The sequence below is a fragment of the Ischnura elegans genome, chromosome 3 (genome assembly GCF_921293095.1).
Source record: "Ischnura elegans chromosome 3, ioIscEleg1.1, whole genome shotgun sequence".
Lineage (NCBI taxonomy): Eukaryota > Metazoa > Arthropoda > Insecta > Odonata > Coenagrionidae > Ischnura > Ischnura elegans.
In genome coordinates, this window is record NC_060248.1 from 124845446 (window position 1) to 124871305 (window position 25860).

At 38.2% G+C, this 25860-nt stretch overlaps 1 protein-coding gene across 5 annotated transcripts; it reads right to left on the reverse strand.

The window, feature by feature from the left end:
* Positions 1–10690: 10690 nt before the first annotated feature.
* Positions 10691–25778, reverse strand: LOC124156519. Of its 5 annotated transcripts, none has more exons than XM_046531105.1 (7): positions 25757–25778; positions 24513–24704; positions 23251–23361; positions 18801–18927; positions 17794–17918; positions 13865–14116; positions 10691–12058 (listed from the first exon to the last, which is right to left on the reverse strand). In XM_046531105.1, exons 2-7 carry the CDS (start codon positions 24668–24670, stop codon positions 11992–11994), a joined length of 840 nt encoding a protein of 279 aa, XP_046387061.1. In that variant the 5' UTR covers positions 24671–24704; positions 25757–25778; the 3' UTR covers positions 10691–11991. The 5 variants fall into 5 exon arrangements, with proteins under 5 accessions (XP_046387061.1, XP_046387062.1, XP_046387058.1 ...); XM_046531106.1 differs by having other exon boundaries at positions 10691–12055; positions 25562–25765; XM_046531102.1 differs by having other exon boundaries at positions 25562–25765.
* Between the last annotated feature and the right edge of the window lie 82 nt (positions 25779–25860).

Consider the following 25860-nt stretch of genomic DNA (forward strand, 5'->3'; position numbering starts at 1 on the left):
ATGCATTCTCGTTCATTCATTTTCAGGGAAGGAAAACCTGGGTCAGGTTTCAAGGCATTTAAAGACTGTTTCACGTAGCTGCTAATGACTCGGAGGACTTCAAATGAAAATGATTTATCATTCATAAACTCCGCTAGCTATGAAATGGCATTTAAAGTAGCATTTTCCTGTCATTTCGATGAGCTACAAAAGGGCCTGGGTGACACAACAGTTGTTTTTAGACTAGTTTGAAAAATCGTCAACTGCCGGCAACGCATTACGATCCCCTGAGATAGCAGATGTTAGCCCACCCGCACGACAGGATGGAATTTCGAAAGCACGTAAGAATTTTTTTTAACGTGAATAAAAGTCTTTGAATGCGTGAATACTATCTTTAAAGATGTTTTAAACTATAAATATTTATAGAAATAATGTTTTCTAAGGCTTTTTATGGGAATATAGATGTTTTAGAGGAAATTCAATACCAAAGACCTATGCTACCAGGAACGCATCCCTATCTTCCCTATGTTAAAACGCTCTCGTATAACGCAAATTCGTATAGCGCAAAGACCCCAAGGAACGCATCCCTTGCGCTATACGAGACATGGGTGTATTATTGTGCATACAATTCAGAGTAAAAAAATTAAATAAATCAATAAATACAACACAAGCAGTGGCGCCGACTCCATGGGGTCTGAGAAGGCCCGAGCCCCCTAAAAAATACGTTATGGGTAGGAGGAAAACATGTGTCAGGCTTGTCGATTTTCCCCGGAGTGTCCAGGTATCGAGATTCGAGTTATCAGGGGTCTAATGTTGATCATATGACTATTCTAAAATGCTTCAAAAACTTAAAACTCACTACTTATAAAATTTCCCGGGGCAAGATCCCCGGTTTGGGCCCCCCCAATTATTTTTGTATGTCGGCATCCCTGAACACAAGTCAGCTTTAAAGAAATTCCATCATTTATTAACTCAACAATTGAAAAAAACTTAATAAGTTTATACTTCGAACACTAAAAAGAAATTTTTCTAGTTCACATTATGCCAAATCAGCATTTAACATTGGAGTAAACTGATTAGTAGTGAACATTGGACTGAGCGCTTCGGCTGCGGCGCCCCCTTTTGCCGGGCACCCTACGCGCCCGCGTACTTTTCTTACTGCTTAAACCGACCCTGCATTTTAATGTTGAACTTGAACTGGAGAGGAAGATTAAGCACCAGCAGAAAGAATATACATATGGCGGTCAAGAGCTGAATTTACCAAATACAGAATTATATGGGTGAATACCTTGACAACAATCACTTTGCCATTCCATCACTGAATTATTTGTACTGCACATCACACAGATCCAAGGTCGCCCACAGGGTCCTCCCGGATATTATATAAGGCCCTCCCAGGCCCATATGTTTTTAGGAATCCCTTAGGGACCCCCAAAAGAGAAACAAAAAATTAAAGGGGCAGAGAAAGGTCACTTAGGTGTATATAATTGGCTCATTCAGTGTCCGTGAACTATAAATGCAGAGCTAATTCCTCTTTTCCATTCATTCCACAGGCAATGCCAGCAGACTCTGATCTTAGCACTAATCGTAAGTACTGTAAATAGTTTATCATGAAATTACATTTAGTAATAATTTTCGATTTCATTTGAAAAGATCGCATAACCACTTTTATCCTCGAGAGATTAAGGGAAGGCTAACCCTTAAAAAAGCAAGTGCATATTACATCATTATCAGACGTGATTATGAGCTGGAATCCAAAAGTAATTTACAATGAAACTCTTTAATAAACCTCTTATCACGAACCATTTGTGGCCCATTTCCAAGGTCCCCTTTTTTCTTTAAATTTGACCTGCGTGGATACAACAACTGTTACAAGTCGTGACGTCAATACTGCAGGCCTCAGGTCTGAAGGCCCTCGAGAAGCCAGGGGCACTTACATCACCTTCCATTTTCCAAAGATCCTGCAAGTGCGTGAACTGTAAAATGAAAGAATATGCGATACAAGCCATGCGTGCAGGGCAAGCAGTGTATTTATAGGAGCAAACGAATGAAGAATCAAAATAATAGCAAGATAAAACAAGAGGCGCTAAAATATATTCGATACAGATATACAGTGGAGCCCCACACGGAAAATAGTTATTTATATATTGCCTATTTTCATCTATGAAAAGATGTACATATACCTAATAGATGCCTGTTAGACATCGATTAGATATATCTATATCTTAATGAAAATGATGCTGAAAAGCGAAACCGGTCGTTTTAATAAATGTAAAATTGTGGAAATTGCTCCTGCTTTTTCATTTTCATTATGTCACGTTTCCACTCCATCTCGCCTGAAACCTCAGACTATATATCTATATCTGTTAGACATCTCTTTGTCGTGCAGGTAACGAGGGGCGATTTTGGATGCATCTCCAATAGTGTGTTTTAAAACACATCTCATGAGCTATGGAAGCGATTTAACATTTGATTGAGGGACAAATATTTTGGTTCCTTACTCGAGCGATGGCAGACTGGAAAAATTTTGTGACGCTTTGAACGATGCTTGGCGACTTTTCCAACTATATCTATATATCATCTATTTTCATCTGTGAATAGATGTATATATATATTAGGTGTCTATTTAAGAGATCTATAGATAGATATCTATTACACATGATACATCTATTGGATAAAGTGTAAACTTCTAATAGATATGTACATATAGATAAATATATTTCTAGATAAATATATGTCTATGAGATAACTATATAGTTATCTCATAGACATCTACTGTAGATATCTATTAGACATGCTGCTGCTTTGATAATATTATACATATCTAATAGATATTTACGGTAGATGTCTGTTAGATAACTATTTATCTATATGTAGATATCTAATAGATGTTTATTTTCTGTGTGGGGGTTGACACTCTTGGCAAAGGAAGAAATGGTATCTCTGTTGATACCAACACTGGCGGACATATGGAGGCTTTAGCTCCCCCCCCCCCCCCCATTGGGTCAAAAATACACTAGATAAAATCGAAATTTTAGGAGGTTACCACTTTGTGTTAAACCATTTTGTTATATTATCCTGTAAATTTACATACTACAACGAATTAAAATATAAATTAGTTTTAAACTAAGGTATATATTTCATGATTTGGTACTAATAAAACGACCTTCTTCATGTGCATTTTTTTGCCAATACCAATACCAAGTACCAATGAATCAGCTTAAAACCGCCCTTTTTGAGTCTTGAAAATCCCAAATTTTCAAAATCCCTGAACTCTCTTCGGATGGGGGTAATTCCAAAGACCTCTGATTAGCCCCCCACCCCCTTGGTCCAAACTTAGATTCCCAACTGCAGTGGACACCATCATGGATACCAGTTGATATGTTGATCCACATTTGCTCTTCAGGTTAAATCGTGCGATAGGGCAAGGCATGACTCGCGCAAAATCTCATTCATGGTTGCCTTACGCTAAGGTATTAGAATTGTAACAACTTAGCACATATCGTTCCCAAAAAATTGTAAAATTGGCATCTCCTTTCACTAGATAACTTTAATCGGACCTTAGCACAGTGAAGTATACTGACGAGCTGTGATGCGGTACTTTAAGGGGTCTGAATTGCCCATGTGCCCTCATGCATGTATCTTTGAACCGCGTGCAGACGACGGCACTCTCTGGTTTGTCGCCTCTCTACTGGGTGGTAAGTGCTGAACTGCCTATGCTGCACTACTGCGGCAAAGCTTCGCTCCCCCATCCCAACAAGAGCTGCCAAGCGTGACTGAGAGATGGCGAATGAGCAGGGACTTGCTGGCCTCAGCGATGACTAGCCTTGCGTAATTCCACTATCTTCAGCGGAGGAGATTAGCGAGGCTGGGTGCAGGAAACAGAAATGCTAGAGGTTCTCCAAAATTAGTGAAACCGAGGGATGTTTTCCATCTTGTAATGTCGATTCTTCGGCAACAAGCAGAACAACTGGTGTCGTACCCTTACTCTACACCATTTTCTGAACTTTCCTCAAGACTTCTCAATATTTTCAATTTCAATTTAGCCATTTGCAAATCCACAGATGAACGAAAGTTTCGACACTGGCTTTAGCCCAGTTCAATTGACAGCAATTACGTGCCAAGATTAATAAAAAACAGAGGGGTGAATGAATATATGGTATGTATATCCTTCACTTCACATTCATTGGCAATTTAGCAATGGTTAAACTAGTTGACATTAAACCCAAGTATCATTGGATCAGTTCAAAAACCTATGAGGGCAAAAAAGATGACTTTATTTGCAAGAACACTGGAGGATTAGGAGCCCCTTGAAGATTTAAGTCCCAAAGGTCCTGCTTTTCACGTCGGCATGGAGTATGCTCACTTGCAAAGGTCCCAAGAGGCAGAGCACCACTTTGGGAAGCTAAGATGAGTGCCCTATCGAGGAACAAACCTATTTCATGAGTGACCAATGATCGACAGTGGTAAAAAGCAATTCTTCCCACAACCACATTGTAGAAATTGAGGAGAGAATTGAAAAGAAAGCCTATCCCCTTCCAACTCTTTTTTTTCATCAAAACTTTTCATAACCCAGCATATCTCCAATGCCATCCCCAAAAATTGTATAACGACACTGAATTCACATTGATGTTCTGCAATTGTTTCAGAGATGGAACAGGAGAAGCAAGCAGAAGGAAATTTTCACACAAGGGTAAGTGAGAGAGATATTTTCAAGCTGCAGAAGTATATTAGTGGAGGATTATCTTGTAATTTATATCTAAGTCACAACCTCATCTGAATTATTTGAGCTGAGAAATCAATTTCAAAGTTGAGGCCAGCAGGGGTTGCGGCAAGGGGTTCAAAGCATCCCCCCAAATGTTGGTTGTCATTGCCTACAGTAAACCTTTAAACAATTAACACCCCAAAATGTAAAAGCTAGTCCATGTAATGTATATTTAGAACCCTCAAGACAGAAATAAATTTCTAGAAATGATGTATTAGATATAAGTAGATCATTGCCTTCAACAAAATTTGAAAGAGAGAGAAGTATAATAGATAATCAAGATATATGAACATCATCTAAAATTGTAACATAATAAAGCCTAAAGATGGAAGTACATACCTACGTACATAAAATTCAAATTATAAAATATAAAACCATTTCACACATTTTTTCCAAATTTTCAACTCCAAATGGAACTAAAATATCATAACAGTGATTATAACCAATTTCCTATATTGTATGAAAATGTTGACATTCAAATTTGCACTCACAGGTGAGGAGGCAAAATCCAATGGATCAATTGGGACAAGAGGGTAAGATGCCCGGTGGAGGTGGACCAGAGGCCTTCAAACCTCCAGCGGGTGGATTCCCAGGAATGGAGTCACTTCCCTCCGACAAAATGTCATTCCCCAAAATGGGCTTTGGCACAGGGAGATAGCAACTTGGGCGTGTGAAAAGGTGACGATGGAGCCGCAACGCAAAAACGCAACAGTTACAACAAGAAATTTAAGCAAATAAAGAAAGTGACACTAATTATATAAGTCTTTCATGCATTCAATGAGATAATTTGACCACCTTAATAACAGTGATGATGATAACTGATCCCTATTGAGTCCCTCCAGAAAATCATACAAATGCATTAATGCAAGAGGGTATATGTACTTACTTTTTGCGATGAATTCTCTTCCTTATTCTAAAAACATATGATTATCAGGTGGGTGTCAATGCACCTAAATTTAATAAAAAATTCTGAATCATATAATCAATAGTTTGAGGTGTCGCTTGGTAAAATTGCCTCATTTAAGATAATATAATTTATTAAATTTCAAAATTAATTTTAAATCAGCAGTTTCTTTGCATGGCGACGTCATCAGAGATTGGCAGACACGTGCCAAAACTGGTTGTCCAAACTTATACGTAACATGACATTTACCAAGTTTTTCATTAAAATTTTTGAAGTTACGGGTCTCAGCTTTGGATCAAAATTTGTTCATAGATGTAGCCATCTCAAGAAAATGTGTGTGTCGTGAAAAAATTAATTCCTTCAAAATTTTGGCATAAAACAAGCCATGAATCATATTATTACATCAGGTATTAATTTTGGAGGAGTCCAATCTCTCATCCCCACCATATTTTAATTGGTGTATTCAATAGCAAGGGGGACAATCGACCACCTCACCTCACACCTCTCGACCAATGCTAGAACGCATACTCACGCCAAGATGTTGTACATCCAAATTTCGATTATCATCTGCTTGAAATTTTCACGCCTGTTTTTGTGTGTATCCTTATGGGGATGCTGTAAATGAAAATTGAATTGTCACATAAAATGATACATGTGACAAGGTATAAAAGTTTAACTTTATTGACCTCTCCCATAAGAACAATACTATTGGAAGCACATTTCCCACACTTTGTGTACTCTGTCTAAGTAGTGGTAGTGGTGCAGGTGGTGTTCTGAGCTCCACATCTCGGGGCCAGGCTGCTCAGCTCACTCGAGCAGTTTGAGCCGTGCTCACAGAGATTTTATTAAATATTTCAGAGGGGTTGGATTCAAAATAATTTGCCTGGCGCACACTTGAACCCAAATCCCCCTATTTTGAAATTTGTCACAAATGTGTCAGATTTCAAATGAGCCATTTGTAACGCCAATCCAACCCTAATTTCTTACGAATGGATATTACATAGTTTCTTCCAGTTCATGCTATCAAACATTTTTTTTTAAATCCACAGCTGAATCAAACATACCCAAGTTAAAATCTCAGTTCCCCTCTGCTGTGGTCCTCATCATTGCAATTGCATTTAAGGACGGCTTCTTCCTGAATATAAACAGATTGTAGGCCAAGTGCACATTAGTACTAACCAACTTTCATCGACAGTAAATCCTCAACTTACGAACTTTCAGAGATAAGAACATTTATTGGCAGAAATTTCAAGTTTGGCATTGGCTGATGCAACTGGTGGTGTGGCATAGAGGAACTTGCACTTTTGGGGCTTTGGGTGTTATGTGCATGTGATGAATTCTTTGCCGTGACATTGTTAAAGAAGTCTAACCCTGATCATTTTGCATTGTTCATGTCATCTAAGCCACCTCATTCTGGAAACTTTATGCTATTAAGGAAACATTATGGAAAAATCATGATATTTCACAATGAGGGTGGATAACCATATATTTTTCAAGGAGTACCTAAACATCATCACTCTACTGTTTAAATTAGAGATGGGTCGAATAGCAGATTTCTCGAATTCGAATATCGAATTCGAATATTAAATCATAGCTCGAATATTCGAATACCTCGAATACTAAATGATGAATGCTGGAATGTTTGACTCGGTTGCCTATGCAGCAGGCAACACAAGATTTTGGGGAGTAATTTTGATTTCCTTAAAATGATTCGAACAGGAATTTAGCTGATTAATGAATAATTTTATTTTATGGAAACAATTGGGCATATAATTAATTCAACTAACATCGCTTTACCCCCACTCCTGCTGCCAAGTGCTAGCTGACAATCTGAGGCATTTTGCAAAATACAAGCTCTTTTCCACCGGATTTTCTTCAATTATTTTCAGTCCATCTTTGGGAGTTCTCACGAGATAAGAAGATGAATTGGAATTGCTATCAGGGAGAAACCAAATATTCTGAGAAAATATCCTTTTGTCTGTGACTGTAACAATAAAGATTTATAGCACCACTCATAAATTGTAACTTGATATATGTTTTCGGAAAAAAATACGGCATCAACTTCCGAAAAGCTCTGCTGCTCATATCGAGTTTCGCCAGAATGCTAAGTCTCCCTCGTGTTTTGACATTTATTTCTTTGCGTAAAATGCTTCAATAAACTCAGAAATACGTCGTGTTTGGTCTTATTCTTTTTGAAATTACGCGCACATTACTAATATTTCAATTCAATAAAGGTGTAACATCAATTGACGAAAGTCATTCTTAGACACCCTTTGTGCTAATACATGACTCATGCAGCGGTTGACCTCCACAGAAATGGGGAACTTCGAAGCTGGTAGGAAAAAAAAGGTCAGTGGGGGAGGAAAGGGAGGGCCCGAAACACGTTTCTATTGTTCTCGCGTATTTTTTCGAAGCTAAGGTCTTCGTAATATGATCCCTGCGGGAGCTGTGACCTTTTTTTTATTTTGAAGAAGAGGAAAGCCTCAGAGGGGGGGGCTAGTGCTGAATGGAGAGGGATACCGGACCTTGGGAAATGCGCTAATGTAAGTATCCCACGGTACTCACACAGCAGTTGACCTCCAGAAATGGGGAACTTCGAAGCAGGTAGCCAGAAAAAGGTCAGTGGGTGAGAAAAGGGGGGAGGGCGTGAAACACGTTTTTATTGTTCTCGTAACTCGATATTTTTTTCGAAGCAGGGGTCTTCGTAATGCGATCCCTGCGCGAGCTGGGACCTTTTGTTTGATTTTGGAGAAGAGGAAAGCGTCAGAGTGGTTGAGGCGAGTGCTGAATGGAGGGGGATAGAGGATCGTGGGAAATGCCCTAAGGTTGCTATCCCACGGCACTGAGTTTCTCCTGGTGGGGGGAATCGGGGATTTTCGGATTTTTTCACCCGACTATTTTCGGTTCCCCTCGTCGAACACTTTTCACCGCTAAAATCCACGAATTTGATGCAATTCGTCAACTTGCGTAAAACGGCGCTGCGAGCACTAAATGACTACAGTGCTCTACATTTTTCCGAGTCACTACCAACGACGTGCGTGCGACAGTGTATGACGCGAAATTCAAAGTATTCGAGGCGGTACTTTTCGCATAACTATTCGAAATCTCGAATATCGAATACTTTCTAGTATTCGAGGTATTCGAGTATTCGCGGATACTATTCGCACATCTCTAGTTTAAATACATATATCTGAACAAAGCAAGCATTGTGGGTTTAATTTTATAGCATCGCATTAACATAAATGGCAAACCATCTTACTTTAGCTGGATATTATTCCTCCATAAATATATGACTACTTTCTCATTGTGGTTCAATTTCATGGAGACAGAATAAATATATTTCCTGCAAATTATACTGAAACATTCTAAATGTTTCATCATCAACGTTGCTGGCGCTGATGATAAAAAATCAAGGCTTTAAGAATAACTTTTTTTAATTAGGTAAAAATTGAATTAAAGTTAGAAATCCAAATCCATCAATTTTCCATTGCATGAGTTCACAAACTACATTTCAAAATTATGAAAATTATGTGAGAACAATGAACAAAGACAGCTTTGAGAAAAATGCATCATGGAATGAACATATGAATGATACATGATCTCATGAAATCATCCGACTCAATTCCATGAGATTTTAGATAAACTCAACAGCACTCTACTAACAGAAGGATATTCAAAGGGGAGATATTTTTCTGGGCAATAACGCTATTTTCGTTCATTCATCAACCTTGATTATAATGGCAGTTGCATGAATTAATTAAATTGCTCACTCAAAAAGTAATCTAAATACCAGAAAAACCTTATTTTCGAACATCCTGGGTCCAATGCGTTTCGGATTATTGATGGTATTGTACTTGGAGGGTGTAATTGACAGCAAGGTAATTTGTGCAACGAGGCTGGGAGAGAAGGATTGATAAAACCCCAGGGTCAGCATTAGCCAGCTCTTGAAGAAAGGCACCAGGGCTTATTGTCCCATCTGCCAGACATAGAGTTGCAATGGGAGAGCCCGTCACACAACACTCAAGCAGGGATCGGGCCCTTCGAAAATCTAAATCTCTGATAAGTTTCTGCCACTGCCACGACACGAACCCACACTCTAGCCACCACATTGACCTGATCATTGATCTTCTACTCCACCACCTCATCAATTATTAACTTGTGATGCATTAGCAAATGCCCACGGGTGACAGTGCAGTGACGAGCCAATACTCCTGCAATGCATTAAATATGTGAATTTTAGCGTAGATTTCGGAGCGTATACTTAGTAGAAGGTTTCCTCTATTATTCAGTCAGGTTGAATTGTGTTCATTGTGTTGTGCTCGAATGCATCATATTTTATAAAAGTTAAAGATAAGTGATTTACAAAAAAACTTTGGGTGCTGACGGGTTAATATGGATGACTTTCATTGGGTATCTCATTTCTTCAATCCCCAATATTGGTTTGCCACCACCATCATCAGCATAACAAAATTTCCCTGGTGTGAATTGAAACTTCAGCCTTGAGGCATATGCTACAAATGTTTACAATTACACCAAGATTTTCAACCAAGGGAAATTTTTCAGGAATGGAAAATTATGTTTCCCTTTTAGTAACATGAACATCTGTGGTGATGCTTGTTGTGTACACAAGATTATAGTGCTTCACTTTCCTGCCTCCAAATGAATAATTGTAACCTAGAAACAAAGCAGACTTAACGGAAAAAGTGCTCATGCTCCCTTTCCATAAAACCTCTGCTATGAAACACCCTCAGTTTTCTTTTTTTCTCCACTAAAAGTTTCACTAGAGAAATTCTACTGTACCTATAAACGTAACGTGACTACTAATACAAGAGTAAACAGAAGCCACATACATAGGTTCTTAATTTCCTAATACCACGATAGCAAATTTAATGACTTCTAAACCTCTTAGGTCATTGTAATGCAGTAAAAAAGAATTTGCTCAAGTTTTCAACTTTTTTAATTTCTTTTATTTACGCATTCATTTTCATTCCAAAGAAAATTTCACAAAAATCACAAATGAGGCAGTCTTTTTGCTTCATGACACACAAGAGAATTGACACACATGGAAGATTTCATAAGAAATACTGTAATCAATGCTGGGGTGAGGGAAGATAGGTTGAAACAATAGACTCGCATGTGGGGGAGGCATGACTCAACTGCACAAAATGAAATGGTGATGAAGACAGATCCCACAAGGCTTCATTCAGTCAAAACGATTATCATAGCTTAGCCTCAATAGCAACAATGGCTGGAAGCATATTAAAACTGTCTTCCAAAGATCACAATGAAAAGCTCACTTGACTCATCATATTTTCATATCTGATTACTTGGCCCTTCTTATATAACAATGAAGGCAAAAATTCTAAATATCTTCAATTCAAAACAAAAATCCCCTGATATTATATACAAGTAACAAAGAATCAAAATTGAATAGTCATAAAAAATAGGACAAATAACTAATGTCCAACATTTTGCAGGCTTCTAGAAAACATTTTCAAAACATTAACTTCTAATGTGACTACCAGTACATAAAAACCTTAAGATAACTATGCCATTGTCATTGTTAGTAAAGAAAATGTAATTGCTAGGAGTGGCAAAGTACATGATGTAGAGAAATTCATCATGGGCAAGTGGAAATATTTATGAATGTGAGTAAATATAGGACACCTGTGGAACCCTAGACTGCAATGGAACCCTATAAATCATATTATGTACGCAGTGAGAAGACTGTGATCCCTTCAAGTGATATTGGCAATAATGAGGGGGAAGAATGATATTATTTGTGCAAATTTGAGAAGTGAAGTTGTGGACTCAATTACACAATGAGATACACCCTCGTTCATAAATTTTCAGATACATTCTACAGCACTCGTGAATGCTTGTAAAAAATATAAAATATTAACAGCAAGCACAACCTTTATCCCATACATCCTATAAATACAATTCACGACATTGAACGTCTCCACTGCAGATGCTGGCTACCAAGACAGAAGATTTGATGGCAAAAACAAAATGCACATGATGCACCAGAAAAAAATGAGACACACTCAAAATCAACTCATACAAACTACAACACACATTTTCCAGAGCTAATGAGAAAATTCTTGGCTCATTGCAACTCCACGGCAGTCTAAAAAATATTCATATACAACAGGCATCCAAAATGAGAGACTGAAGAGGTGAAGAAGGGAGACCAACTTGAACTCAACCATTAGATGGAGAGAGATGGCAGCAGTGAAGTACATTCTTACATTTAAAATACACCATTAGTCTCTCAAACATGTCTCATTATAATTTACACATCCAGTACCAACCATTCAGAAGCATACACGTCATCATAAGATCAACACTCCATCTCATCCACTGCTGCCATACTTGCTGAAGGTGCCCGACAAGCTTGTGAGAATCTGCTGGAGGAGAAAGAAACATCATTAGTAACACTGCCATTACTTCTGGCTGTCCCATTAATGCTACTAAAAACAGGATACATTTTTCACAGAAAAAATCAATTACTCAATCATATGAGTATACTTAATAAACAAATAATTAAAAAATCGCAACAGTTCAACTTGAATTTTAGGAGAAAACTGGGAAAGCTCATGCTGTGTACTTTGATTAAATCACCCTCATTAGGAATTGAGTGCAAATATTTAACAGAGATTGGATTCAAAATCATTTGCCTTCCACAAAGCTGAACCAAAATGAGTGGACACTGAAGAGACAAGAAATTTTGACAAACTTTATTAACAACGATTCCTTAAAGAAACGTTCATACAAACTTTGTTGTTACAAACCTCCAGTTTTTTGGTCCCATGAACTTCGTAATAACGAGAGTCTACTGTACTTACACAAGTTGTTTTTGTGGATTATTTAATTGAAGTTATGTTGATAAGGGATACCTCTGGCCTCAAATGCTCGGAACAACAAGCAGCCATAAACAAAACAGTGGTGCGAGTCATTTCCACGCAAAACTCCTCCCTTGCCTGCTAGCACCATTACACGGTGGCATAGTGTAGCTGCATCAACCAGCACTCCAGTTGAGTGAATGTTATAGCTTATAACGTTCACTTTACTCCGTAACTTCACATATCTAGTGAATACAAATTGCAAACACTTTTTATAAGTTCTTCCCGCTTAAACATTGGGAGTGACGAAGAGTACACTCAAAGGCCACTATTTTCATCACAACAATCCCACATTTTTTGTTCCGCATGGTCAAGAATTGTCGTCCATTATTGACTGACTCCTTTATTGTTTCACTCCTATCGTCACAGAGAGATTGTTACAAACTGCAGTATACATTTGTCTATTGGAGTGCTTGCAAAAGAGCTAATTTGTAAACTGTGTACACTGCATGAATTAGTGAAGAGAATTAATCCTAATCCTTAGCATGTAATAAGACGTTCCTATGGTATGGATATCTTGTTGCTTTGTTTCTCTCCATTAAAATGTTACTTCAGATAGAATGCTACGTTTTGCATGGAAATGACTCAAACCACTGTTTTGTTTATGACTCCTTGTTGTTCCGAACGTGGTTTTGTGTGGTTCCGAGCGTTCGAGGTCAGAGGTGTCACTTGTAAGTTAAGTATGATAGCATTCATGAAAGAAGTGTAACTTAATAAGTAATATTTATGAGTTTTGTTTTTAAGGTTTCCGCAGCGATTAGATGCACCATTACAATCCATTTTTGGGTTTACGCCTGCGTGCTAAGTATTTAAACTCGACAGGAGTCTCCTGACGTCGTTACCAGCAGGAGGAACAATACGTCGAGTTTAAATAATAAGCACGTAGACATAAACCTGAAAATGGATTGTAATAGTGTTATATTTATGAGGTCAATTTTTATTTTAGAATGCTATTAAGTTTCCTGCATGATTTATCATTTACCAATTTTCTTGCTGTTTGCCTTTACCTCAATAGTTTAAATATGAAATTTGTACCATGCAAAAATGCCAATGTCGTTCATACCTGCTAAGCCCAAAACACAAACGGTTGAGACAGGTTCATGCATTGGTAAGAAGCAGTATTTGACAGTAATCCCTATTTTTGCACCCCAGGTGATTATTTCTTGGCCATTACCTTTCAACTTAGGTGTTTATGATGGGAATTTTTATAATTGAAGTCTAATATTAGTAAGAGTCTACTGCATCACTACTTCTGCCCATCTAAAGCACATTTGTCTCAAACGAAAAAGTTAACAGCACTGGAAAACTAACCCTGTGTCCATGGAGTTGAGATCCAAAGCGATGGTGTTGTTGTTGAATAAGGGTTGGTTGGCAGGGAGAGGAGTTTGGTCCAATGGCCGTAGCTGTGCACTCACTGCTTGCACCGAGTCCTCGTCCTCCTCCATTCCACTCACGCTCTGCGATGTCTCGGCTTTGGGAGCGAATCTCTCATCTGACCTTAAATGCTTGAATATGGATCCCGATGGTGGCTGCCACAACACTAATGCCATTGACGGCTTCTCCCTGATTTAAACAAAACATAATTATAACTCCTTCATATCCAAAGGACAACTCTACTTTAGTTAATTTCACCTTTTAAATGACTTTTTTCCAACCCATCCAATTTACGACACAATATCGCAATAAAACAACTCATTTTCAGAGTAAAATGCTTTTGTTGTTAGCCAATTACAGATAACTTTTTTAAATTTGGGCACGCACACATCTTTAGCCTCGGGGGCAATCTATTAAATAGTCGTATTTTTAAGACATGAAAAGAATTTGGCTAATCTACAATAAGGGACATCTAGGGTCTCACTGCTCCTGGTACGGTGGGTATGTATGTTGGACCTTTTCTCAATGGAGCCAAGATTTTCTCTTACATTGCAAAGGCACTTAAAAATATACAGGCTACGCAGAGTCATAATGCCCAACTCACAGAAAAGAGGCTTGCAGTGATTCCTAGGGTGTAAGAATGAAATTATCCTGGATGGCAAGTGGCCCCATTGTTCGATACCATATCTAAAAAAGCCTACTGCATGAGGCTCTCACGTCAATTTATGGTCCAGTTCAAATCCAAACAACAAATGGTGGCCGGTGGATTAGCAGCAGTACTTAACGAGAAGACCAGTGACTGAGTTTTATTATTATTTAGAACCAGACCATTAGCAGAAATCCAGTTGGAGGCTTCAGATAAAAAAAAAGTTTGCAGTTTTAGTCACGCTGTTATTCTTGTGAATTAAAGTACAGTGGAAGCCCCTTATAACGACAGCTGTTGGGAACAGAGAAATCTGTCGCTATAGTGAGTTGTCGTTGTTACCGAATGCAATTACATCATCACAAAAAAATCACTCATCAGGCGTCACCATGGCTGTTTCTGCTGAGAGGCGAAAATTGCAGCATGATAGCCGTTTTAAATCATTATTTTGAACATTTAATTCACTAATGATCATATTCACTTGCAATCTATGATCAAATCATATGTAATTAAGCAGGATGCTATATGCCGAGGCATTAAGAAGTCGATTTTAAAAGTCCCAGCTTCAGACTCACTCGTACTGAACTGTGCATTATGAGCTGTTATTATCCTTATTTCTTGGATGCTCCATATATATATGTACGTCATGACTACCAGTTACGGCTATGCATCAGACTTTAAATGCTAAAACTTCGGAATCTGTTCAAAAATTCATACCTTCTATCTTTCCGAGTAGTAATGAAAATGATGGGTGGCTGCTGCAATTGGGTGACGAAAGGAGCGTGATAAAATTTTAGGGTTCCACATGAGCAATGCAATTCTATCTTTTTCAGGTAAACGGCGGAATGAAGGTGGAAGTAATCTTCTTATGCTTCAAGTCTGCCTGCATGAATGGTTTACTATCGTGTTTCAAAACAGCCGACTCAAATGCTATCGGAATCACGAAACCGAACAGCATTACGGCATCTAAAAGCATATTAGTCATATCAATTATCTTCGGTGGAAAGGGTGAAAAACTGTTTCAAATAAATAGAAGGCCAAATGATAAATTAAGTCCACTCTTTGTCTGTCTATTAGCAATATTTATGTTTCGTAGAGATTCACGCAATCAGACGCAATATCAGCGGATGCAGAGACCTCTAGCGGCAGTAGCGCACACTTTTTGATAGGAATGCTGACTGGAACTGAAGAACGCTCGTAGTGTTAGGCGGCAATAACACAATTTTAACGTTTCTTAGTTCTATTGGTGGGTGGGCTGGGCAATTGTCAATGAATAATAGTACTTTTTTATTCCTTTCACCAATCCTGGCATCAAACGCTCGTAACCACTGCGTGAAGATAGCAGCCGTCATCCAAGCATTTTTATTTGCTTCGTAAGTGCAAGGGAGAGTTTTAACTCCCTTAAAACATCGGGGATGGGCGAATTTCCCCACCGCGAACGGTTTTAACTTATCTGAACCATCCATATTGGCGCATAAAAGAACAGTTACGCGGACTTTACTTTTCTAGTTCCAGTGGCGAGAGTTTTGTCCGGGAGAAGGTTAAAATATATGCCCGTCTCATCCGCGTTGTAAATATCGCAGGGGCTGTAATTGTCCAAATAGTCTTTAAGGACCGGAGCCCAGCCTTCCACAGCATTAACGTCAACACTTGATGATTCACCGGATAGTTTGTGAAGGGATATCCCCTTCCTATTTTTAAATCGTGCAAACCATCCATCCGAGGACTTAAAATTGTCTTCACCAAGCCTCTCACACAAATACTCAGCTTTAGCCTTCATCATTGGGCTGGTGATAGGAATCCCTGCGGCTCTGTGCTGGCAAAACCACGAGAAAAGAGCAGTTTCTAGCTGCGGATGCTCTCCGGGCCGCAGGTGTTTTTGAGTGCTTGGACGCCCTTCTTCAAGCACTGCCGAACGAATTTGTTCTTTTTTCTTTAAAATAGTGAACAATGTCGATGTATTAATTCCAAATCGCCTCGCTATTTCACTCTTTGAACACTCTCCACTTTCACAATCTGCAATAATTCTCATTTTGGTTTTTAAATCCAAGGACTTGCGTTTACCAGCCATGGTGCTAGCAGACGGGCGGAATAATTTTTAACCTCACTGCGGAGGCGCGGGAGGGAGATGACAAAAGAGCAATGAAATGTGTACTCGAGAAATTTATTAAGGAAAGAAGAATAGGAGAATACGGAACATGTAGACGTCGACGTTGGCGGAAAAAATGCCGTTTTAAAAGCATTGAATTCCAGAGATGTGGCACGTGGTCAAAAAGTCAACCTGTCGTAATTACGAATGGCGCAAGAGAGGAATCGAGCCATTATCGCTAATATGAATTTATTTTACATATAAATCATAGGGTTTAAAATGGTTCCTTGGGTAGCTGTCGCTAATTCGAGCTTGTCGCTATATCCCGTACTCGTTATAAGGGGCTTCCACTGTAGTATCATCAGCATAATGTATATACTTGCAGGAGACGTTAGACGGTAAGTCATTGATTATAATAAGGAATAAGAGAGGCCCAAAGACTGAGCCTTGAGGAACTCCATATTTTAATTTTAGGGGTGAAGATAAGCTGTATTAAAACACACTGGGATCGATCCGTGAGATACGATTCAAAGACTTGTAGTTCAACATTTATGAAGCTGTACTACTAGATTTTTTGAAGAAGAAGAATCAGATGAGCAACACAGTCAAATGCTTTAGATAGGTCACATGAAGTAATGGTAATGGAGAACGTATGTAGAAAAGCATTTAGAATTTCATCCATGGCGGACTCAACGGCTGAAGTGGTGGAGTAGCCTTTGCCAAAACCAAATTGTGACGGAGAAAATAAGTTGTTAACTTGAAAGTGTTCATAAACCTGAATCTTAATAGCTTTTTTGAGAATTTTTTCAAAACACTGGGATTATAGAGATAGGTCTATAATTGGAGGGTAAGGTTCTGTCACCTTTTTTATAAATAGGAATTGTGTTCGATATTTTCAAAGCATTAGGAAAGATACCCAATTGAAAACATGAGTTTAAGATTAATGCCAGGGGTACATCTATAATATTTATGAGATCTTTAATTAAGTTGACTTATAAGTCTGTAAATATTGGTGCACTTGGAATATTTTAAGTTATTAATGATTTGATGAATTTCATATTCAGTTACCCACTTCTATTTGAAGGGAGATGTGATTGCTGGAAATTTAGCAAAGTAGTGCATAGCAACACTTACAATTTGGACAGAATGGATGGAGGAATGATTGGTTCACTCTTGATATTCTTCATCTCCTCACTGAGAACAAGACGTTTCAGATTCCCATCCTCATCCTTGGGTTTGAAACCAGAAAAATCTCCCATCTGCATTCAAGGAAAATAAGACATCAGAAATGGCCATAGAACATGCTGAGAAGAGTGTTAACAACATTTCACATCTAAACGTTTTTTCTTCACCTTTCTTTCTGAAAGAACTCATAAATTGAACACCAAAAACATCATCACAATACTTACGGTTTGAGTTAACAGTGCAAATAATAAAAACAATTAAAGAAATGACAAACACTGCCCACTCACAAATTTTCAAGCTAATTTCAAATTGGTCTACTTAATGCCAATTTTCCCAAAAATTTACCCAAATTTTGGACAACTTTTCCTAGGAACCAACCACCATTGACCAAATGGGAACTCGAATCTAACCAAATGATCCAACCACCTCCCCCCTTCCCTCCCATGGCTCAATAACGTAATTGAAACAAATGCTATAAGTTTGTGTTACACAAAAAGTGAATCTCAAAAGAACAATGCAGTCAATCTGCGCCACTCCCTCAACACGTGCTCTCCCAGTGCATAGGGGTAGGAAGTCTGGGAACAACATCAGCCACTTTTGACATGATAGTTTAACATCCTCTGAAGAGATCCAATTAGTTTTTGGGAGTTCTGGGGCAAAAAGGTCGGCTTTTTTTAATGATGATAAATGATACTCTTTACCCAATAAGTGAGTCAGTGGATACTGAGTTGAGGCAGCATGGACTAAATACATCAAATTTGTTGTTTGGATCAGAGGAGAGTATGGGAGAGATCAGAGCGAGGAAGGGTGCGAGAGATGAGAAAAGAGGGATAGGAGTCAGTTGGCGAGGGTCTGACACATTAATAATTTGGCATATTGCTTGATTGTTGGCTAATTAACTCTCAATTTTTATTCAACATGAACTAGCATAACACACTACTTTACTACAATCATACCTTTGGATCTGGGGAAACAGAAGCTGGAGGTAATGTTTGATGTCCAGTAAAATTTGAGCTTATGTGCATTTCACTCAAACGTGCAGCCATTTTCTCCTCAGTGATTAACTGTTTTGTAAACCTAAGGCTGAAAAATAAGTCATTTAGTGAAACCAACTGCACTTCAAGACCAACAAAAATTGGCAAAACTTGAACAGTGAAACTTATACAAAGAATTTGACAAGCATCACAGCAAAAATACAAGTAACACTTTCACTAATATACACAGAAATTCTACTTTAGTGAGACAGTCATAAAAGGCAACATTTCCAGCTTCCTTGACAATTATATTTTTCCCATCTATAAACAGGAGTGATGTGATGACAGGATGAATCTTTGATACGATTACATCTATTTAATACCCAACTTTTCCATTACAGCAACTAGCAAACTGCAAATTGCTAGCACGAAAAACACCCGAAAATGGCTCCAAATATACATTATCTTTGAGATAACCACATAAGTTGTTTACAGTGGTAACTTCAATGAGTAAGCTGAGTATTGTGTTCGATGTGAATTCGAGTAGCTGAAAAATGTATACTAAGGTAGTAACACTCGCAATGGGAATGAGGTACAGCCACTTTCAAAAGTTTTAGGGGAAAGTTAGTGGTGCTACTTCTGCTTCTCAAGGACATTTTGTTTCCCTAGCTCATTTTGCTGTCCTTGCTTATGCTCTGCAAATATTGTGTGCATGAATAAAATTGCACTCAAGGGGAGAAGTTGTTGAACACTGTGCCCCACCACCTGCCTCTTGAAGCGGGCGATCTGCAAGGAGTTCATTACAGAATATGTTTGAAACCAACAGAAATCAAAAACCATTTATAAATTTGCGTTAACCGAATGATATGTACAATCCCTTGGTGCCAGCCTATAATTAGTATGTTAATATGAACTGACGCTGGCCTTTTATCCACCCTTTACCACAAAGTTACCATCTTTTTAATAATTCCCATCCTTTTAATATAGCCATTCTTAAAAATGTTGTAAACCATTTCCCAATTCCTAATTTTTATAAGACTCATTGCCATAAAAAAGTATATTAAAAAATTACAGTAAATTTTACGATTATTAGAAAACTGTAAATAAAAACAAAACATGAGAACTAATTGAAAAAATAATATTAGTAAATTATCCTACGACAGAGACCTGATCCCACAGCCTTCACCTTCTCACCAGCACATACTCTCCACTAAGCCACCTCAATGCCAACAAAAAGTGGAATTCTCCAAGTTTTTAACATATTGATACATGTTTTTATCATTTTTAAAACTTTGATTTATTGTAAAATTATCACTACTATCACTTTGGCATATTAGCATAATCGTCATAACCTACTGCCACAATTTATGGACTCAAATGTCAATCCAACTGTCATGTATTACCATTATAAATAAGAAGGCATTCTTACCTCAAATTTCTGTTTCAGGAAATAATTTTGAATTCCCTTGAGAAACAGAAATGGCACCTGTGCCCACTCTGACTTTGCCCTAACACTTTTCGAAGTGACTGTACAATACATTAGGAACCCTCCTTCGTTAATAAAACCATTCTGCCCTTGTTGTGTGTTCAGCTTTCAATTTCTCATGACAGTTTTCTTGGATGATAGGTGCTTCATAGTTTAGTAACCCAAAGTTATGTTACATTATTTTTAAATACTGGAGGGATAGTATATTCTCAAGAACTAACACAGCAGAAAACGTGCTTAGGCTACTACATATACTGGTTTACTTTCGACAAGAAATGTGAGAATAACTTGAGACAGATTCAACATGAGCAGGAGACATAGCAACGAAAAATTTACAACTTACACCAAAAGTACTACTGTGTACTTATTCTTCCCATTAACTTTCAATGGGAGGCGGCCAATTTTCGGGGCCTGATCACCTCCTCATACATGCAGCAGATTCAAAATGAAGCATTAGTACTCTTATTAATTCTTCATGTTAATTTGAACACTTAACTGACAGAAAGGTACGTTTTGTTCACATTCCTAATGGGAAGGAATCACTCCGGTGTGTATGTTTTTTCTTGACTTCAAGTTTTCAAATCAAATCGCTCGTCTCTGAATGACTTTTATCAAAATTTAATACATGCACGCAACTTATATTCCAAGCATTCTTGTGTGATGAGGTGAAGGTGGCTTCTAAAAGGAAATATGTAATTGATCTCCATCTTCATCACTCACAAGGAGACTTTGCAGAAGTGATGTCAAGAAAGAAGATGAAACCTTTTTTATTTGAAAGTAGACACTTAGATATGAATACTGTTAAAGGGTTTTGTCCATCTATGCCTGAGTTTGAGAGAAAAATTTAAAAAATTTGGTCGGATCAAATTTAATTTAAAAATTTCACCCATTGTTTCAAGGTCGATTTGGACTAGTGGTAGCATACCACGTTTTCGTTTTGAAAGACCAGGATTCAAGACTCAGAGGGAGTAAACTTTTTCCAGTCTGCCACCTTGTCAATTTTTTGTAATCTGTTCCATCTTCTTCAGATTTGTTCATTTCGCATGTTTTACATTTTTTTACTAGACTGCTTTTTGAGAATAAGCCCTAAACTGACATTTATGTAGCTAGCTAACCCTTGCTTTGAATTATTCTTTCCATTGCCAAGATTCATCCAAGCAGGAGTGATAAAACTGTGGTGCTGGCATCGAAGTGAAGGGAACTCATTTCCAAAGCAAAAGATTTTTAAAAATTACTGTCTTCGAAGATTTTCCCAGGTTCCATATTGGACAAAGATCATTGGACAATCAGGGGGAACGAAACTTGACAAGCTTGAAATGATCGACAGATGGGTATTCGATCGCTTTGTGGAAGCCAGGAACAGGAATGAGCTGGTGATGATCTGGACTTTACAAGAATAGGCTATTTCAGCACATATCTCCAGGATTTGAATTCTCTGCCAGTGCTTCATGGGTTGCATCTTTCAAGAAGAGACACCAAATCGCGCAACGTAAAATAACAAATTACGTGTCAATAAAAAAAGGTAAACAGTGAAAATGCAACTATGTAGCAAAATAGTATGTCCTAGTAGGTATAGTAGTAACTATACCTACACACCACTGCCATAAGACACTGACGCAACTAGTTCTGTGAAAAGCATGAGAGGAGTAAACATTCATGTTCACTTACGAATCATCATTTTAAGACTGTCAAATATGTTATCATTGAAGCCATCACACAGAGGAACATAATTAATGATCATGTATTCAAGACCCAAATAAAAACTCTTGGGTTTCTTTGAGTTAAATTCCATTCCATTGACCTACACATGCATTCGTGTAAGGGTTCCCCACTGGGTTCTCATGCCCACTGCAGCTGACGTTTTGATGGTGAAGTCATCCATTGTCTTCGGGCAAGACATTCCAACAGAGAAACTGGTGTCACTTATTTACAGGATTTCTCAGATCGTCCAAAAGCTGCCAGAGGCTTGCTGTCATTGCTCTTCTCCAGGATTCCTCTGAACGCCATAGCAGCAATGGACAAGTTGACACAGTGGAGAACCCAAACAGACTTCACTCATACCATACTTTTGGAAAACAATAGATCTTACTGCCACTCTGTGATTGCTACACTTGCTGACCCATAATGTGATCAGCATTCTACCACCATCGGCTTCTCTACATCAGAACTAAGACTAAGATTCACACAGACTCACACTCACTTGTAATCATTGGCAGGATCATTCACAACATCCACTCTCCCTCTTCTTTGGGTGCTTATTATGCATCAGCTGGAAATAAACACCCTTTGAGGAGACATTTTACTGATATACATGCAGCTGGCACTGCTGACAATCTTCAAGGAGATTCAGGTAAAGATCCAACATCTGCCTCAGATAGAAATTCATCGTTTCATAGCATACAAAAAGCAGAGGGAGAAATAAGGCGTTTCTTTACCACATGGGGCCCTCTGATTCCCCTAATAATTTAATTTCTATGTGAATGAGATTCCAAAGCATCCATCAAATTTCTTTCAACTGTGTCAACTCCAGCTCAATTACTAGTTTCCACAGATGTCAGCCACATTCTGCATCACTTGTGATGGAAATTATTTTTGCAAGGATGCATCTGCTCTAGGTAAAACTTCCTTTTGAACTTCTAAAGGTACGATGAAGAGAGAAGCGAAACTTCAGCAGCAAACGACTAATTATTATTTTGCATGAGGAATTTGAAAAGTCTTGCACTTCAAGAATTAAAACATTTGCATACTTGTGCAGCACAAGGATTATCTCCTTTGTTGGCCAATGACAATAATGGCAGCTTCCTCAGGGATTAATTCAAAGGATAAGGTAGTAGGGTTCCAAGAGAACCACTGCACTGAATCCCCTATTCCAATGCCAGCATCAAACACACTTCCAATCTTTCGTCACATAACCATTCCAAAACACCATCTACACCATCAACTTACCCATCCGCATCATCTTCCAGTTTCCTTTTATTATGTACAAAATCTCCAAATTTGACCACCTCTGCTCCAGTTTTGATAATATTTTGAACAGGAGTTGGTTCTGCTGTAAATCTGAAAAGAGAAACACAAATAAAGAATAAAAATATGGCCATATTTCAGGGGAAATGAATGCAAAGAGGTGGTCAAAACAATAGCTGTCAGAAAACATGAAAATAAACTTTACCCCTCCCTCCTCTACTCATCTGCCCAAAATGATGACCACTCAACCATCAGTGCCTGTTTGCAGTTGTTCTCCGCGTCAACTTCATTAACCCTTTCCTAATTACATCTATGAGAGGTAAATGTTTTCCATTGCTAGAGCCGACACTAGGTCTTTTGCATATTTGCATCACCGATATATTTAATCCATAAAAGAAGCTAGTATAGACCACAAAAATTCATTGCATCTGATTCTGATGGCAACAGTAGTTTTATTCAAGAGAAGTGGCTGAAATACAGCAGTTTCGATGGTCAACTAGTCCATCATACTGAGGGCTTAACTGCGACATTCAGCCATGAAAACCCATCCATTGAAACATTAGCAGTAACGCAGTGATTACTCCTTAGAAAACCCATGCAGACTTCACTGACTACATTGTCTCTTATCTACTTCAATGTATCTCTTTAGTCAGTAGAGAGAGAAACATTACTGTAATAAAGTCAATGAAAAAATATTCTCTTGGAAAATAAAACGTACAAGAACATGAACTAGATTTTTAAAAATTTTAAAGTGCACGCAGGTGCACCCTTTTGATGCATATTTTGGCAATACCTGCATCTTAATGTAAATATAGGGCTGATTCTTCTTCTGCCTTGCCTTTCTGGAATATTCTGGACTATTCTTCATTTTTAAATGTTACTGGGAACCACAAATTATGAGTATATCCTGGCTTCCAGTGATATTGATATGTGAAAAAATAATGGTCCAGAATGGCAATGGAATTGAATTCCACATAAACATGTGGATAATCACGTGAGCAGTTCACGAAAAAGAATGTTAAATATAGCTAGCTTATATATCCTATGCACTAACTCTCTTCGTGTGAGAAGTATTAAGAAGTATGTAAAGAGAGAGATACGAACCAAGTGGGAAGGAGGAGCTGCCCCTAAGTCTGCCCCCTGTTCATCAGATAAGTAGCACCCTATTAAAGTTTTCTTAGTGCACTCTCTCTGAGTAAGGGGCATAATAAATACATGATCTATACTTTCAATTGTCAACTTACCGGACCACTGCAGGTTGATTAGCCATTGGTATTCCCCAGGGCATGCTAGCTGGAGGTATTTGCAACCACCCAGAAGCTCCATCACCTCCATGATTAAGGATTTGGGGAATGACAGGGAAGCTCATGTTCCCAAAGAATGGTGATCTAGATGTCTCCATGAATACACAATTAAGTTTCTATTTCGGATAAAACCTGAAAAAAAGGATCCTGGTTGTAGAACTCTACACTGTGAAAGTAGTAAGCATAAATAGGCATTTTGACGTGCATTATGGGCAAGCCTGCTATAATCGTTCCGGCCGTCTCCTAAGGTGAACGTGAGATGCGAATTGCCATAAAACGCGTGGCATACAAATATAACAACTGATTACGACCAAAAACACAATTGCCAAGCAACCAATACACGTTTGCCACTGGTAATCATCAACTTCACGACCGATCACTACCTTAGCCAACTCCAACAAGAAAACATTTTAATACTATTAATAACAACAAAATGGCTAGTTGGTTGTTTTTTATAAGTTTGAATACACACCCATTAACGATAACAAAAAGTACTGAACATTAAATGCATTACAGTATAAATTAAGATTCTACTACTCTAACTTCTACAAAAATGTACCTTTAGTGCACATCAAGTTAATAGCAGTTGACTTCGGAGAGAGAAAGAACTAATCACAATTCATAAACAATGACGAGCTAAAAATAAAGCTGGCATGTAAAAAAGTGTTACAACAAAAATCTTACGCAAGCCTATCATAGAAAAATAAATATTTCCCCTGAAATTTCCGTAGAAGCCGTGCAACATCACGAATGTTTTTTTTTACCATCCTAACACCTCGATTAACACATCTCTCCACGACGTGCAAAAAATCACATTTTAAATGTAAATCAAGATTAAGCAGGTTAAAGTAAAAGAGTGACGCTTTTTTCGACATTAAAGGCTGGATGGAACAACGGATGCTCATCGAAACCGATAACCACCTCAATCACCACGCGTCAAAACAACATACATAGGACGCCATCCACTCGTAAACATAAGAAGAGTTTACCTTTAAATGCCCGTCTCCGAGATCAATCATATGATCAGGGCCAAATACCACTGCCTATACCATAAAGTGCCAAATGTACGTTCTAAAAACACTTTGCAAATCTATCAAGACAGCTTGCCCCCAATTTCAACAGGATGTGAACGGTATTAACGTTAAAAATCACATTCACAACACTACAAATCTACTCGCACCTACTTCAGCTGTACCACACGAGCATCACGGATATCTGGGCGTGGATTGGCTGCTACCCACAATGAAAATCCAATAAAATTGCTGCTATGGTTGCGATGTTCAACTAT